This window comes from Carassius auratus, chromosome 13 (genome assembly GCF_003368295.1).
Source record: "Carassius auratus strain Wakin chromosome 13, ASM336829v1, whole genome shotgun sequence".
In the NCBI taxonomy this organism is placed as follows: Eukaryota; Metazoa; Chordata; class Actinopteri; order Cypriniformes; family Cyprinidae; genus Carassius; species Carassius auratus.
Window position 1 is genome coordinate 4096711 of NC_039255.1, and position 16249 is coordinate 4112959.

The following is a 16249-nucleotide window of genomic DNA, read 5'->3' on the forward strand; positions in this document are numbered from 1 at the left end:
TATGACTATCTTTTAAAAAACAGACAAAATGACACGTTCTTGGTCAGCTGTCTTATCAAACACCTTCAGGTCATTGGGAATCCTTTAAAAACAACATATTTTGACAACTCACAACGACGCCTTACGATTTGGCTTTAATAAAGAGTCTTTATTGCAACCCACATTGTTGAACATGTATGAAACATGGATAAACATGCATGTAGACGGAAAGCAGAGACCTGAGCTCTACAGGACATCAAGTGTGCTTGAGGGCAGCTGATTGTTAAGTGAACAGAAAGGTAAATAAAATATTGGAAAGGGAAATAGTTTTTATGGAAATACTAAACCGAATGACACATGAAGGACAAGGGCAACAGATAAATAGATAAATGAAGCTGCATCATATGACCAAAAAATAAATAAAAATCACATTCTCTTAAAGTGCGCTTTGTAATTAACACAAATCTGAAGTCATTTGACAAAGCATTTTGTTTAGTCTCAAGGAAATAAAAAGACATATTTCTGAAGTTTAACAGTCTTTCTGTTTACCGCGGTTCAGTATGGTAAAGCACACAACCTTCTGTTAAAGCAGACTTGTCACAATGTCCAACCGAGACCTGCGAAGAAACGGCAAAGTGACCGTTTCACTGTGATAACAGCAAAAACCTTAAAAACAGAAGTGAGTTAAGGCTTCAGTATGCATCTACAAAGAGTTCCAAGATACATACGCTTTTCCTAAAAAAAAAAAAGGAATGTTAAAGGAATGTTTCACCCCAAAAAATGCAAAATACACCCTAATGTTGTTTCAAACCCACAAAACTGTATTTGTTCAAATTAAATCTATGCTACTTTATTTGCATACAATTGAAGTTCAAGCTCCAAAAATGCATCACAGAAACAAAAAACACAAAACTCCTTCATAAAAGTCAAATTAATGCACTGTGTTCAAACTCATACTCAATCAAAAGTACACTGCTCTCAAACCTCATTCACAAAAGTATCCTGTTGCAAGGGGGAAAGCTTTTGGACAAGAGAGGGTTAAATTAAGCGCTGTTCCTCTCACAAAGCTTTCACATCATGTCAGAAGACTTGGAATATAGTGCACAAGTTGCATGCACTAATAAATTGTGCTTTAAAACGTCTCTTTTTGTCTTCTACTGTTTCATCCAGAACCACGAGGTATAAACTCAAAAGTGCAAGATACAAACTCACATTTCTGAGAAGTTCAATTTCTGCGATATAAAGTGCAATTAAAAGAAAAAAAGTCAGAATTGCAAGATGTAAACCCATTATTGCTAGAAAGAAAAGACATAAATCTGGGTTTATATCTTGCAGTTTCTCAGAACTGAAAGAAAAAATGCTGAATTGTAAAATAATTTTTATTTTATTTTATAACGGATTTAATTTTTACTCTTGTGGCCAAAACAGGCTTGTGGGTTTGAGACGAGATGAGGGTCATTAAATATCAACCATTTAGATTTTGGGCTTTCTTTTTTTAAAGTGAGAAATGTTGAAAACAAAACAAAAAAACTTCATCAAATCATTCAGAATATATAACTACTCAATCTGCCCATTTATATTACTCCCTGTACAAACTCACAAACACAAATCCAACACACGTTCTACTATTCACATGATCATGTGCTGAGATCAGACACAAAACATTTAAAATAACACTTTATATACAGCCAAAGATTAACTTGTCGAACGGAGAAGACACTTTGGTCAACTTGAAGTTATTAATCAAAGCTTAACCCTTTTAAATACTTCCTCACAATTTTTTCAGGTATGTCATCACAAAAGTTTCTAAACATAGACCGTCGTCTCTTTATACAGAATGATGAACAGTTCAGAAAAATAAAAGAGAGCGAGGTAACACCTCAACGAAGGTCATGTCGTTCTGCATCTAGTTCAGCTTCTTCAGCACGATTCCTTCAACGGACCTAAAAGCCATCATCAAACCGGAGCGAAGGAAGGAAACGCTCTCCGGTGAGGGTCAGACGCCAGTTTTGGTTGATCTCTGGAGGTTTGCTTCAGCTGCGGTGCTTTCTCAACCTCACTCCATTTTAGACATCTCAAACTTGGTGGTCATGATCTCCTGTGTGAGAATCAGGTATGAATTCAATCATTTATTTAGGACGGTGATGCACATAAAAGAGACTAAAACTAGACTTAAGTATCACTTTAATATCACTAGATACTACACAGATGATTTTATTAATATTTTGAACTGTTTTCTATTTTTCTATTCATTTTAATGTTGACGTTTTTGTAATTTTGTTGTTTTGCCGTTTCAGATTTTCTATATTTATAGAGTTTTACTCATTTTTATTTTAAGTATTTTAATACATCAAGTTCAACTAAATGAAAATTGCTGCATTGGCAACTAGCTGAAATAAAAAAGTAACATTTTTATTAATGTATTGAAAGTCAATTATTTTATTTAAAGTAACAAATAAGTGTTTTTTTATGGCTTTAATATTTGTTACTATAAATAACCCTGGAACTGGATCTGATCAAGAAAACTGTAAAGAAAGAGATTAAAAGAATAAAACTTAAAGATACAGCAAAGCAAAACTATGATTTACATTTATTCATTAGAGATGTGTTTTTGGCCGATTCTTGAAGATGGCTAAGGACTCAGTGCTCAGATGATATGATATTTTATTCATGACAGAAATAAAGTGAAACTGCATACCTCATCTGAGTCCAGAAGAACAGGAAGAGCTCTGAAAATAAAAGTGAATGATTACAAATTCACACGGGTAGCGCTCATCTTTATTTTTTTCTTCATGTATGTTTCTGTCAAACAGAAATGACCTACACATCAGACAGAGAGGTAGGAATATTCTCCTCCACCCACTTCAAATCTTCATCCTGAAACAATACAACATTTGATTATATTATGTTGCATTTTATTGTCAAATATTTATAACATTTATTGACATTTACTGCTTTTTTTCTTGAAGACGCTTAATTTTAATATTATAAAATGAAAAAATATATAAATGTTGGGTCTATGACTTTTATTATGCTTTTAATAAAGTCTCACCAAGGCTGCATTTAATTGATAAAAAAAAAAAAACAGTAAAACAGTAAAAACAGGAATATTGTGAAATATTTTTACAATTTAAAACAACTGTTTTCTACGAGAATATATTTCACGATGCAATTTATTCTTGGGATACAAAGCTGTTATTTTCTCCAGTCTTCAGTGTCACGTGATCCTTCAGAAATCATTCTAATATTCTGATTCGCTGCTCATGAAACAATCCTTGTTATTATCAATGTTAAAAACAGTCGTGCTGCTTCATGTTTTTATATATTTTCGGGATTCTCTGCATACAAGTTCAACAGAACAATTTATTCTAAATATAAATCTTTTGTAACATTATAAAACGTTTTTTATAGTCACTTCTGGGCAATTTACCGTATTTTTCGGACTATAAGTCGCACCTGAGTATCGCATCAGTCCAAGAATACATCATGATGAGGAAAAAAAACATATATAAGTCGCACTGGACTAGAAATCGCATTTATTTAGAACCAATAGAAAACATTACCGTCTCCAGCCACGAGAGGGCGCTCTATGTTCACAGGGGTAGACTACAGGAGAACTGAGCAGCATAGAGCGCCCTCTCGTGGCTGGAGACGGTAATGTTTTCTCTTGGTTCAGGTCTCTTAGTTCATTTCTCTTGGTTCATGTCAAATTAATTTTGATAAATAAGTCGCAGGACCAGCCAAACTATGAAAAAAAGTGTGACTTATAGTCCGGAAAATACGGTAATTTGTCCTTGCAATAAACATTTTAAAATCATAAGGACAGTTTAAAAAAAAAAAAAAAACTATATGGGACAGTTTCTTTATACGTTTAGGTTCACACTGACCGGATGAGCTGATGCAGGCTTCATCGTCCCATTGGTTTCTGTCTTAGCTGCCCTCAACTTTATCCCATCAGCTGAGGATGAGCGTGCATATTAATTAAACCACAATTTTATAGCACCATAATATCGGTTTACAGAGAAAACCACACAAAAGAGTGACTGACCGATGTTTGCAGACACCAGGAACTCTTCAATCTCCTCATCATCGGAGTCATCAATGAGCGGCATGAATGCATACCTACACAGAGAGCACACGGATGCGGTCAGGACGCTGCTTTAAAATAAAACAAGGATTATGATCTCTTCAGTACGCTTGCCTTTGGTTATTAGCAGACGGCCTCCACAGAAACATGATGACCAGCAGAATGATGGAGAAGAGGAACCTCCAGAAAGCATCATCCACCCACAGCTCCATCCAGTCCTGCTCAGAAACACACGGTTTGAAATCTTCTGGTCCTGCTCCGATCAGAGCAGAGCTGTGATCGCTCTGATACTCACCGCCTGACAGTCTGCCAACCGGAACTTCCTCGTCGTCCAGACCATGAAAATAATGGAGGCTGAAACACGCCAGATATCAGTCACCTCGACTGGGTTTCACTATTTCAGCGATATTCCATGCTTTATACTCACCGAGAACAGCAAAGATGAGCGTGTTGGTGAAGTGTCGGTACAAAGACAACTTCACCGGGTTTCGTCTGAGTTTTAGAGTCTTAATGGTTTGTGCCAGACTGACAAATATGTGAGATACAGTCAAGGAACCCAGTCACTGACTTACAGGACCATAAGACTAGGAATATCATGATCTATTATTAATCTAATAATTCCTATGTTATCACAGTCAAAAAATACCTAAATATGCTCAAATAGACTTGGAATAAGCAGGCTGAGCTACAGAATAATACTGAAAATATGCAACGATCACACGGTTTCAGTGATTATGCATATTATTTATAAAATAGTTCATTATATTATACAGAATTTTAAAATACTATGTGCATGCAGTGAAGTTGTGCATTAATACCGTTCAAAAGTTTGATTTCGGTAAGATTTTTTAAAATGTTTTTGAAAGACTGCATTAAAGATTCTGTTAAAACAGTAACATTATGAAATATTATTTCAATTTTTAATAACCGTTTGCTATTTGAATTGATTGTAAAATGTAATTGAGATCACAGTTGTATTTTCAGCATCATTCCTCCAGTCTTCAGTGTCACATGATCTTCAGAAATCAGTCTTATATTCTGATTTGCTGCTCAAGAACACTTGGGATTATTATCAATGGTGAACACAGTTGAGCGGCTTCATATTTTTGCTTCTTTTTTTTATGGAGTTTCAAAAGAAATGCATTTGTTTGAAATAGAAATCTTCTGTAATATTATAAATGTCTTTACTGACACATTTGATGCATTTAATGCATCCCTCCCTTCTGAATACATTTTTTTATTTCTTAAAAAAAATCTTACTTGACCCAAGACTTTAGAAGAGAAGTATATTTGCAGTGCTAAAAAATGCACCATCTTCCATTATATGGATATTTACATTAAACATTTAACAGCAACGTACACATGCATAAACATAATGCTGAAATTAAACCATTATCTTCTTTTTAGCATCATGCTTAACAAAAAAAAAAGTCATCAGGTCTAACTGGCAAATAAGAAAATAAAAACTCAATAAATAAGGCATCATGCAGGGACACGATGCGGCCCAACAGACATTTCGTGCAGGGGTAAAGACACAAACACGGCTTCCTAAAAGGATATCCACCAGCACAGAGAGGAGTCAATCAGAGCCAGGGGAATGTTGGCCAGCAGGGCCAGGTCAGAGTCTTTAGCCTGAGGGAGATGCATGGGAAAAATAAGGAACAGGAGACAGTACGTACAATGAAACGAAAAGGAATAAACACCTTCCAATGCTTCTCAACTACACGGTTATAGTGTGCAAATAACTCACATTTGTAAAAGACAAAATCTGATATATTACAGAATATAGAAAATGGAAACTGTGTGAAGAATGTTGGCAATCAAACAGTTTTGGTTCCCACTGACTTAAAAAATACAATGGAAGTCAATGGGAATAGAAACGGTTTGATTACCAGCATTCTTCAAAATATCTTCTATGTTCAACAGAACAAAGGAAGTCGACATGAAGGTGAGTACCTAAATGATGAAAGAGCTTTCATTTTTTTAGTCGAATTATCCCTTTTAAACCCAGTTGGTGTAATTCTGTTAATGAAATGAATTCTTCATGATCGCACAGGCTCAGTAAACTCATGGGAAGGATATGAACCAGATAGCAGAAGAATCAAACACAGCTAGTATAACGTATGTGATGAGCGCTGGTCCATTATCTCGACCCTTACAGATCAACACAGATCAATCACACTCATAATTCAGTTATTACACAAGAAATGATGTTTATATTGAGCAACTGCATTATAAAACAACACTCCTGGATGTCAGCTTTACCCCAGTGATCCTCAGAACGCCCTCAATTGCAGCAAATATGAAGTAAAGCACACCCAGACCCACCACTCTGTGCATGACGGTGCCTAAACGCGGCCTGAGAAACACAAAAACATCATCAACAACATCCCATATCTAAAATAACTTACAGGAATAGTTCACCAAGCAAGAAAACCAGCTGAAAATCTGCTCACTTTCTTCATCGGAAAATATTGTTTTTGCATTTCATAACGATAGCATTACGTCACTTTAAACTCTCACTTCTGGCAAAAAGTTCATAAATTCTTAAAAACACTTCCTCCAGTAAAAAAAAACTTCATCCCCTGTTGTTCTCTTACATCAAAATCTGCAAACATATTTGTTTAGAACTGTTTCTGCTTGTAAACGTTGCAGATTTCTCTCCTGATTTAAAAAGGATTTCTTTTTCTGTGGAGAAAGCAATCTCATGGACAGAGGATTCACATTTTAGTTATGCAGCAGTCTGCAGTTCAAAACATCTAAAAGATGGTTTCTTTTCTTACAAACACGCAGCTTTTCACTTGGCAAGATGTTAATTGATTCACTGGAGTGGTGTGGATTATTGTGATGTTTTTTTAGCTGTTTGGGCTCTCATCGCTGAGCAAGTGATGCAATGCTACATTTCTCCAAATCTGTTCTGATGAAGAAACAAACTCCTCTACATCTTGGATGGCCTGAGGGCGTGCACATTTTCTGCAAAAACGTTAATGATCCTGAAACCAGTCAAACAATGCTTTCCTCACTCACTTGACAATGCCGTAGCCCAGACTGACGATGATGACCAGCAAACGAGCCAGAGTCCTCTTCAGAGCAGAGACGAGCTCGGCAAAGATCAGCAGACCCTGAGCTGGAGAGACGACAGAGATTCAGCTATTAAACATCTGGACTCCTAGTGACTGCAGTTTGTTTTGCAGTAAAAGCCAGTGTGATGCTTGATGCAGATTCATTCAAATAACTAAATATCATAGAGTTAGATGACAAATATTTGATCCAGGTGCCATTCATTTGAAAGAAAGGTTCCATTTGAATTGATAAAATAATATATCTTGTATTGAAGCTGAAAGCTTTACTGTCATTAGTGAAGCATGTTTATAGTCACAGAGACCAGGGAAATTATCGATAGCTAGAACTATATAAAAAAATAAAATAAATGTGATAACAGAAAATAAAGTTGAAATTAAATAAAATATCAAAATTTGATTCAAAACTCAATGAAAAATTTGCCTTGGCAATTAACTGAAATATGCACTAAAATTACTAATTGGAAATTTATAAAAACGAAATTATTATATATATATATTCGGTTTGGTATTTAAAAAGAACAAAAACTAATAAAAATGACAAAAATAAATTACTAAAAATTTATAAAATTTAAATGGAAACTGAAAATATAAAACCAGAAAAAACTAATTCAATATATTAATAAAAACTATAATAGCTTTTAAATAATACCAAAGACTGAAGACTGGAGTAATGTCAGTTGAAAATTTAAATAAAAATATATTCAAATAGAAAATTGTAATAATATTTTTTATCAAATAAATGAAACATAAGCACTAAAAAATACAAAAATATCATAGATTACACAAAGTGACTGAAGTGTCCAAAATTGTTTGCCCATTGTAAGTAAAGGAAATAAAGAGTGTATTTTGACTAACATGCAGAGCCCACGTTGTTGGTGTTCTGATATTCAGCACAGAAGACAGCCTTCTCGATCATGCCCAAAAATATGACTCCTGCAATCCAGAACTGGATCCTCAGCAGGTCTTTCCAGTAGCAGGACGCCCAGACGAACCAGAGAAGAGCGTACAGGATGTACACCACACACATCACCATGTAGAACTGAAGAAAAGAGGGAGAGACGCATAGTAAATCATGCTAAAATAAACACAGAAATGTTTTTTATTTATATAAACAAAGGTCTAAAAATAGGTATCAATAATGCAAAATTCAATATCTTATTTCTTATGCATGCACATACACTAAATTATATTGCATACACACAAAATTTTTAAATGCAATAAAAATGTACTATTCTTATTTTCTAAAATTATTTACCCACTGATTTTCTCTAAATAATTCCACAGAACCTCTAGCAATCCCTTGAGGCATCTAAACTACTCACGATCATGAGAGGCCATTCGGTGACAGAGAGATAGCCGTGGGTTCCCTTCATCACAACACTGACTGAAACACACAATTTAGATAAGACAGCATGAGACAAGATCATGCAGCCATAAAGAAACAGCTACATATTCACACATCTTTGATATGAGTCCTACATGTTAAATTCCAGGTGACATCTTGTTTGCTTGAATTGATGTGAACTACCAGCAGATATGGCCCGTCTCTCCAGCTCGTAGCAATCACATGATCCTTCAAGAAAGAAAGAAATGATGTGCATTACTCAAGAAACCCTCAATCTATTGCCGTTCCCAAATACTCCATATACTGTGTCCCTGAATGTCTCACCTTTGCTCTGTATGAACCAGTCTCAGCAAATGAAGAACTTTTGAAACTGCCATCCTTTTTTAAAAAAAAGGAAAATAAAAATTGCTCTTTTTGAGACGAAGTAGCTTTTGAAACAGGAACGGTTCAATTAACGGTTCTACCTGTAACTCGCTTTCCACTTGAACCGGTCTCACTGTTTTCAGTTCTGCTTTTGATTTCTGCAGATAGATATGAAATAGACAACATTAAAAAAAAATGCAAGTAACACTGAATCTCGTAGGAAGTAATTTTTAAATAAAGATTAACATCAGCCGATTGTCAGGAACTTGGGAAAGAGGTTGAAAACATGACACTCGCATGAGATTTTTTAGATCTGTAAATGCAAGCATACATAATGTTAGTATTTGTCGAATTACCATTCATTAATGATCTTAATCATTTTAAGAAAGTCTGAAAATGCAGACAATTTGAGAATGAGACTTCTATTATTAATGTGGTTATGAGGGGGAAATAAAATGGGTTTGGCATATTTTATAAAAACAATTTAAATAAAATAGTAATAGCATAATTTTGCTGACGCAAAATACAACTGTGACTTTTTTATTTGATGGAAAAAATAAATATCCATAAATATAAATATTAGATTATTAAAAATATGAACGTAAACAAATGTAACAGAGAAACATTACACTGGCAAATAACTGAAATAAAATAAGTTAAAGTACTAAAATTAATAAAAAAAAAATACTTTTACGCTAAATAGAAATATAAAACAAATATACATAAATATAAATATTAGATGATTAAAAATATGAACGTAAACAAATGTAACAGAGAAACATTACACTGGCAAATAACTGAAATAAAATAAGTTAAAGTACTAAAATTAATAAAACTAAATAGAAATAGAAATAGCTAAATAGAAATATAAAACATTCTAAAACAAATGACAAAAGCACATAACAATGACTGAAGTTAAACTTAAAATGAAAACTAAAAGGCATTAAAAGATTATTCAAAATATTAATAAATGCTAATATAATGCTGTATATAAATGCAAAACAAAACAAAAAACAATGCTCTTGATTTATTTTTCTCAATAAAGGGGACATAAATGGGTTTAGCTGAATATAGGGCAAACACAACTGACTGAAATCAAGCAGTGTGAACCTACATTGAGCATGGGGAAGACATGCATGTCACTGCGGCAGGATAATTCCCTGTATTTGTGTTGAATATACTGTCCGGGTCCCAGAGGGTTCGGGTCCAGACTCTCACCTCGACTCAGTGGCGTCTTTTCATACATCTCCTGAGCGAGCGAATTATCAAATGATTAACAAACAAAGACGATCCCACACACGCTGCAAGGATTTCAGAAGCAGATGCCACTCACTTCAATATTGTTGTACTCATTGTGACAGGGGTAATATTTCAGAAACCACTGAATGGAGAACATCACTTCCTCTGGACAACCGAATGATGCCACTGCAAAGAGAAGAGCGATCCTTATGTTACTGTGCAATCAATACAGGACAAGTATTTATTAAATTACAATGAAAATTTGCTGAAAATGTATTTGCCCTCAGCCCATACAAGATACTTTCTTCATTAGATTTGAAGAAATGAGTCATTGCATCACTTGCTCACCAATGGATCCTCTGCAGTGAATGGGTGCCGTCAGAATGAGAGTCCAAACAGCTACTAAAAAATATCATAACAATCCAAACCACTCCAGTTTTTATCTTCAAATCTTTGCTTCTTCTTATGGACTCATATTTTGGCCAAAAGCAACGATCTAAAGTTAACGCAAAGTTCACCCAAGAATGAAAATTGTGTCAATAATAACTCACACTTGTATAGTTTCAAATTCATTAAACTTTGCTGTCTATGCAGGGTCAGAAAGCTCTCGGATTTCATCAAAAATATCTTAATTTGTGTTCCAAAGAGGGTGAGTAATTAATGACAGAATTTTCAATTTTTGGGTGAACTATGGCTTTTAAAATGTCTTAATGATGGACTGGAGTGGTGTGGATTATTGTGATGTATTTACACTAATTCTGACGGCACCCATTCGCTGCAGAGGATCCATTGCTGAGCAAGTGATGCAATGCTACATTTCTCCAAATCTCCAAAAGAAACAAACTCATCTACATCTTGGATGGCTTGAGGGTGAGTAAACGTTAAAAATGTTTTCATTTTTATGTGAACTGCTCCTTTGAAGCATTATCTTCAGTCTAAGCAGAAGTAACATCAGGCACCTCTTAGCTGAATGTCAGTATTCTTATACATGGCTTTTCTTAACAATAAAGGTCTTGATGTCTGCAAAAGAGAAGAAAACACAACGTCAAATTCTTTACACGGTTTCCCCCCAGAAAGTACTCCGCAGTAAATTAACCTAGTACAATATGGCATTGTCTTACAGTGGCAGCCACTAGAAACCTCAGTGGAAAAATTAGACAGGCTTTTAAATATTTAATAAGACCTGGTCACAAACTTTAAACAGATCATATGGACAGTCAAAAGTGACTGCATTACAGCAAGATGTCATACATGATTGATTCCTTTATACTGAATACTAAGTAAAGATAGATAGATAGATAGATAGATAGATAGATAGATAGATAGATAGATAGATAGATAGATAGATACGTCAAAGTCGAGACATCCCATATTGGTGTCTACTTCTAAGGTTTCAAATAAGTTTTTGGTGAATAAAATGTCAAAATTTGGTTGAAATAATGTTGCATGTTCATTCAGTGTGTAACACAAAATTTATGTAAAGATTAAAATAAAATGCTTAATTCTGATGTGTACATTAAAATATATAAAAAAATAAGGGAGCATATTAAACTTTATTGTTTTAAATGAGTAACAAAAACCTAGGATAGTGGCAAATTTTATTAGTATTTGGGGTGAGAGTAATTAGTCTTTAAATATGTCATACATTGTTTTTTGTTGTAAATATGCCTGACAAGATTGTCACACTGAATAACAATTTTAGTCGGTCTCTTCTATAAATCAGGGGAAAATGTATATTTATTTTTTGCTCAAAAAAAGAAAAACAAAATTGCATTGAAATTAAACAGAAAAAGAAAAAAAAATTTAAACAACAATTTAAAGCAGGATTAAACATAAACCATTTTGACCCACACACCTACCTTTTATCTCAGCAGCGCAATACATGTTGTAAAAAAAATACAATGCAGTATTCAACCATTTGATTCTGACTGTATTATTAAACATAATCTCTCATTATCGCAGAACCCTTCATGCAAGTAAAATAAAAGACATGCTTGTGATTTGCAGAACTGCAGAATAAAGCATTGATTGAGCTAGTCTTCATGAAAACACAGCAGATGGACACACGTTTTAAAGCGTGTTTTATCATTTTAATAACTCCGACAGCTGTCTCATAACGTGTTATCGATCTGTCTCTAATTTCTAGAGGTTGTCTTAATAACAATAACCTAAAAGCATCACATAATCCATTGACTAAAGACACCCTGATATCTTATGCTATCTGATAGCATTAATACTAGTCGCTCGTTTTCATCCATTTATAATCAAAAACATCCTCCACACTCACATTAAGCACTGTAATAGTCCACAGGCCCATCTCTGGAGCGGCGTAAACTCCATTTAAAGACGAAGTTGAGAGGAGAAATGGGATAAAACAGAGCAAACGGCCTCTGATCCATAACCACTTGCGACTACTATCGGCCATGTTGTTTGTTTACTGTCCAGAGACGCTCGAGCGGACCATCGACTGTATAAAACATGAGCGGACACCACTGATCTAAAATACAGTCATATAATAGACATTTATATATCATTGCTCTTTTTGTTGTTTTTGATTGCTTCCACTGTCTTCATCTGTAAGTCGCTTTGGATAAAAGCGTCTGCTAAATGAATAAATGTAGATGTAATGTAATAATAGATCAGCGCGGACACTCACACCTGTGCGCGTGACCGTAGAGTGCACGTATTTTTAAACTATTATTATTTTTAATTGAAAAATAATTTAACGTTACAATTAATTTTAACTATCAAATCTACAAACACAAGAAAGAATAATACTTTTAATCTGCAAGACAGCATTTAACAGAAAAAAAATAAAATAAAAATAGGCATATAAACAGCTAAACAATAGTTCAAATTATCTTCCTTCTTCTTTAGGACAAGGACTTCAGTGGCTACTGTACCTAGAAAAAAATTCCTCCATGAAATCTACCAGTAGTTAACATTATTGTTATTAATTTGCATTCGATACTCTTTCAAAGATGTCTTTCTAATACAAACAAATTACATTGGGTATGCATTTAGCATTTTTTTTAATGAATGTTTACCTTGCAAAATGTAAAAGCTATAACAACATAATAAATTTGCTTTTGTGTGAATAAGTGCAACAAACATCTTTTAAAGAGAGCATGTAATTAATATTTCTTCGAACAAAGAAAAACGCACACACATTAGACCAAAATCTAAAAGACGAATAAAAAAAAATTATAAAACAAATCAGACAAGTCTTCCTCATGCGCGTTACAGAAAATGCAATTATCGTCAAAGTCCGTGAATTTATAAAGAGCTACTTTACATGAAATGTGGCTTTTTAAGGATGGTGCCCATACAGTAAACAAGTCAATATGGAAAGAACATATATTTCTATGAAATATGAGATATTCTTATGAAAATATTGCCAAGTTATTACTCCCATTATCAAACACTTAAAATTTTTTTTTTTTATTACGATTTGCCCCAACACATTAATATGCAAATTAGATGCCGTGTATAGATATAGAATGGGGATATCTATTTATGGACATTTTACACATTGCATAAAGTAAGATAAAATTATCTTTCATCATATATTCTAGTTGAGAAACTTCTTTGTACAAAGTTTGGTTAAAAAAATAGTCTGAAACCTAAAAACTGTCTGGCTCATGAAAAAAAAAAAAACCCTAGGGTTACATGCCTTTTATGTGTATTTATTTTATTTTTTGAATAATTTTGTCTTGACGTTCTCAAAACAACAACAACAAAAACAAAACAATTCTCTCTACATTTGTGTCTTTTATGTAATTACATAAAATAAAAATAAAAACTAACAAAACTTTCTCAGCAGGTTATCATATTTTCTCTGAATATCTTATAGAAGTCTCTCTTTGTGCTGGAAAAGTAAGAGACTGACTAAAAAGTGTGTTTATTTTTTATTTATCAGCAGCAGGAGAAAGAAATAACTAGCCAGTTATAAAATAATTTTACTGTACCTCTATCCCTACACTACTGTACCTCAAATCAAAAGCTACAGTTATTAAAAATACTTCACGTTTAAACACTTCTGTAGATACATCTAAAGCTTGTTTCATCATGTCAGTTTAACTCTATATACACTATACACTATATAAGAAAAACAGCCTGTTGTTTATATTTATAAAATGCATTTCTAATATACAAATTGGATTCAATGCAAAAACAAAGTTCACAAAATGCTTAAAATCACAATTTAGCTTAATTTTATAACACTTGAAAACAATTACATAAAATACAGGGCTTGTTTTCAAACATTTGTCGCATCACAGTTTTGCAGTCTGTATGTCAGCATGCATTAAGGCAGAGACAACACCATGGTAAAGCTTTCAGACAGGTACCATCGTGTTTGTGCACTGTGAAATATGTGAGGTCAAACATGCAACAAGGTTTTATTCACACTGCACTCAATTTGACATCTCGCACAAAATGAAATCAGACATTTGTTGTCACAGCTATTCACAGGCACTACTGTTCAAACATTTGGAGTTTGTAGGAATTTTTTAAATTATTTTAATTTTAATTTAATTTTCTTATGCTCACCTAGGCTGTATTTATTTTACCAAAATACAGTTAAAACAGTAATATTGTGAAATATTATTATATAATGATTACATACAGTAAATATAATGAATACATAAAATAATACTGCAGTGAATGGGTTTCCCGTCAGAATGAGAATCCAAACAGCTGATAAAAACATCACAATAATCCACACATAATGCAAGTAATTCATAAATGGCATGTCTGTAATTAAGAGATTCATAACTATGTTTTTAACTTTAAGTCATTGCTTATGTTTAAAAGCATAAAAATTCATAATCCAAAATAATTGCTTTCTCCAGTATAATGGTTGTCTTGTCTGAATCAGGAGAGAAATACACACAGCTCAAACACTGTTTACAAGCCAAAACCGATCGAAATAAATATACCTTGATGGATTTGTTTCTTACAAACACAGATTTTCTCTTCACAAGATGTTAACCGATGGACTGGACTGGTGTGGATTATTGTGATGTTTTTATCAGCTGTATGGACTCTCATTCTGACGGCACCCATTCACTGCAGAGCATCTATTGGGGAGCAAGTGATGCAATGCTACATTACTTCCAAATCTGATTAAGAAACAAACTTGTCTACATCTTCGATGGCCTGAAAGTGGGAAGATTTTCAACAAAATTTCATTTTGGACGAACTGTTCCTTGAACTCAACCAGGTGTGTGAGTTTGGCACTGTTTGTCCAACCACGGCAGATGGGTGCTCAAGAAACCTGTTTGAATAATTCATAATATTTTCACAAAAGTTGGATACCACAAAAAGTCAATTTTCTGATGCATTTCAACTTCCCATCAGAGCAAACGTGTGGTGTCAGCAGATGTCTGCTGCGTCGCCGACACGTCCCTGACCGTTTCTTCACTGTCCTGCTCCTCGAGTCTGTGATTCAGGAGTGGTGTATCTACAGTACTCCTCGCCTCATTATCTCCAGAGGAAATGACGACAACGTACCGGTCGTCCTCTGCGTCTGTGCTATTGTGAACATCCGCTGTCACTACTGAAGTGTCTGTGGTCTGCCGACTACAGGAGGGTGAGGATGTGAGCACAGGGCCCTCCTCTTCCTCCTCGGGGAAGCTGGTGTTGATGTAGATGATGTCCTTCTTGCTGGAAACCGCGGGAAGCTTCTCTGCCAGATTCTCCAGCCTCTTCCTAACCTGTGTGAAGTCAGGTCGGTCCACTGGATCAGCGCTCCAGCAGCTTAACATGATGCAGTAACTGAAACACAAGAGCACAGGACATGCTATGAGATTCAGATGTGCGGTTTAAGTCTGAGCTCTGGTTAGGCCATGCAAGGACACTGCAAAGCAACAAAACGTGATTATTTTAAAGAGGGGTGATTCAGTTCTATACCCAGTGTATGCAAGTATCTGCTGTACTGGTATAAAGATCGCACTGACTTATATTATCAGAATTTCATCTTACTTTTTAGCCTTATATCATCATCTGCACCGAATTGCATATGTCTGCTCAGTTTGGGACTCTGAATGAAATGTAGCTGTTTTTTCTCCTCAAGTTTGAGTTTTATATTCTCAATCTATCATACTGTATGAGCCACAAATGCTTGTTATGATACAAAACACCACATGCAAA

The 16249-nt window shown here is 34.4% G+C and overlaps 1 protein-coding gene and 1 pseudogene across 1 annotated transcript; both read right to left on the reverse strand.

The window, feature by feature from the left end:
• Positions 1 to 331: 331 nt before the first annotated feature.
• Positions 332 to 12763, reverse strand: LOC113112384 (transmembrane protein 87A-like). The gene is made up of 20 exons (XM_026277927.1): positions 12384 to 12763; positions 11056 to 11116; positions 10191 to 10282; positions 9972 to 10106; positions 8959 to 9015; positions 8819 to 8872; positions 8629 to 8722; positions 8472 to 8533; positions 8005 to 8188; positions 7094 to 7193; positions 6332 to 6425; positions 5627 to 5698; positions 4494 to 4602; positions 4362 to 4420; positions 4181 to 4284; positions 4028 to 4101; positions 3867 to 3937; positions 2804 to 2856; positions 2678 to 2708; positions 332 to 2077 (listed from the first exon to the last, which is right to left on the reverse strand). Exons 1-20 carry the CDS (start codon positions 12519 to 12521, stop codon positions 2036 to 2038), a joined length of 1686 nt encoding a protein of 561 aa, XP_026133712.1. The 5' UTR covers positions 12522 to 12763; the 3' UTR covers positions 332 to 2035.
• Positions 12764 to 15112: 2349 nt separating this feature from the next.
• The window catches only part of LOC113112385 (tyrosine-protein kinase Mer-like), a 30176-nt pseudogene continuing 29039 nt past the window's right edge, over positions 15113 to 16249 (reverse strand).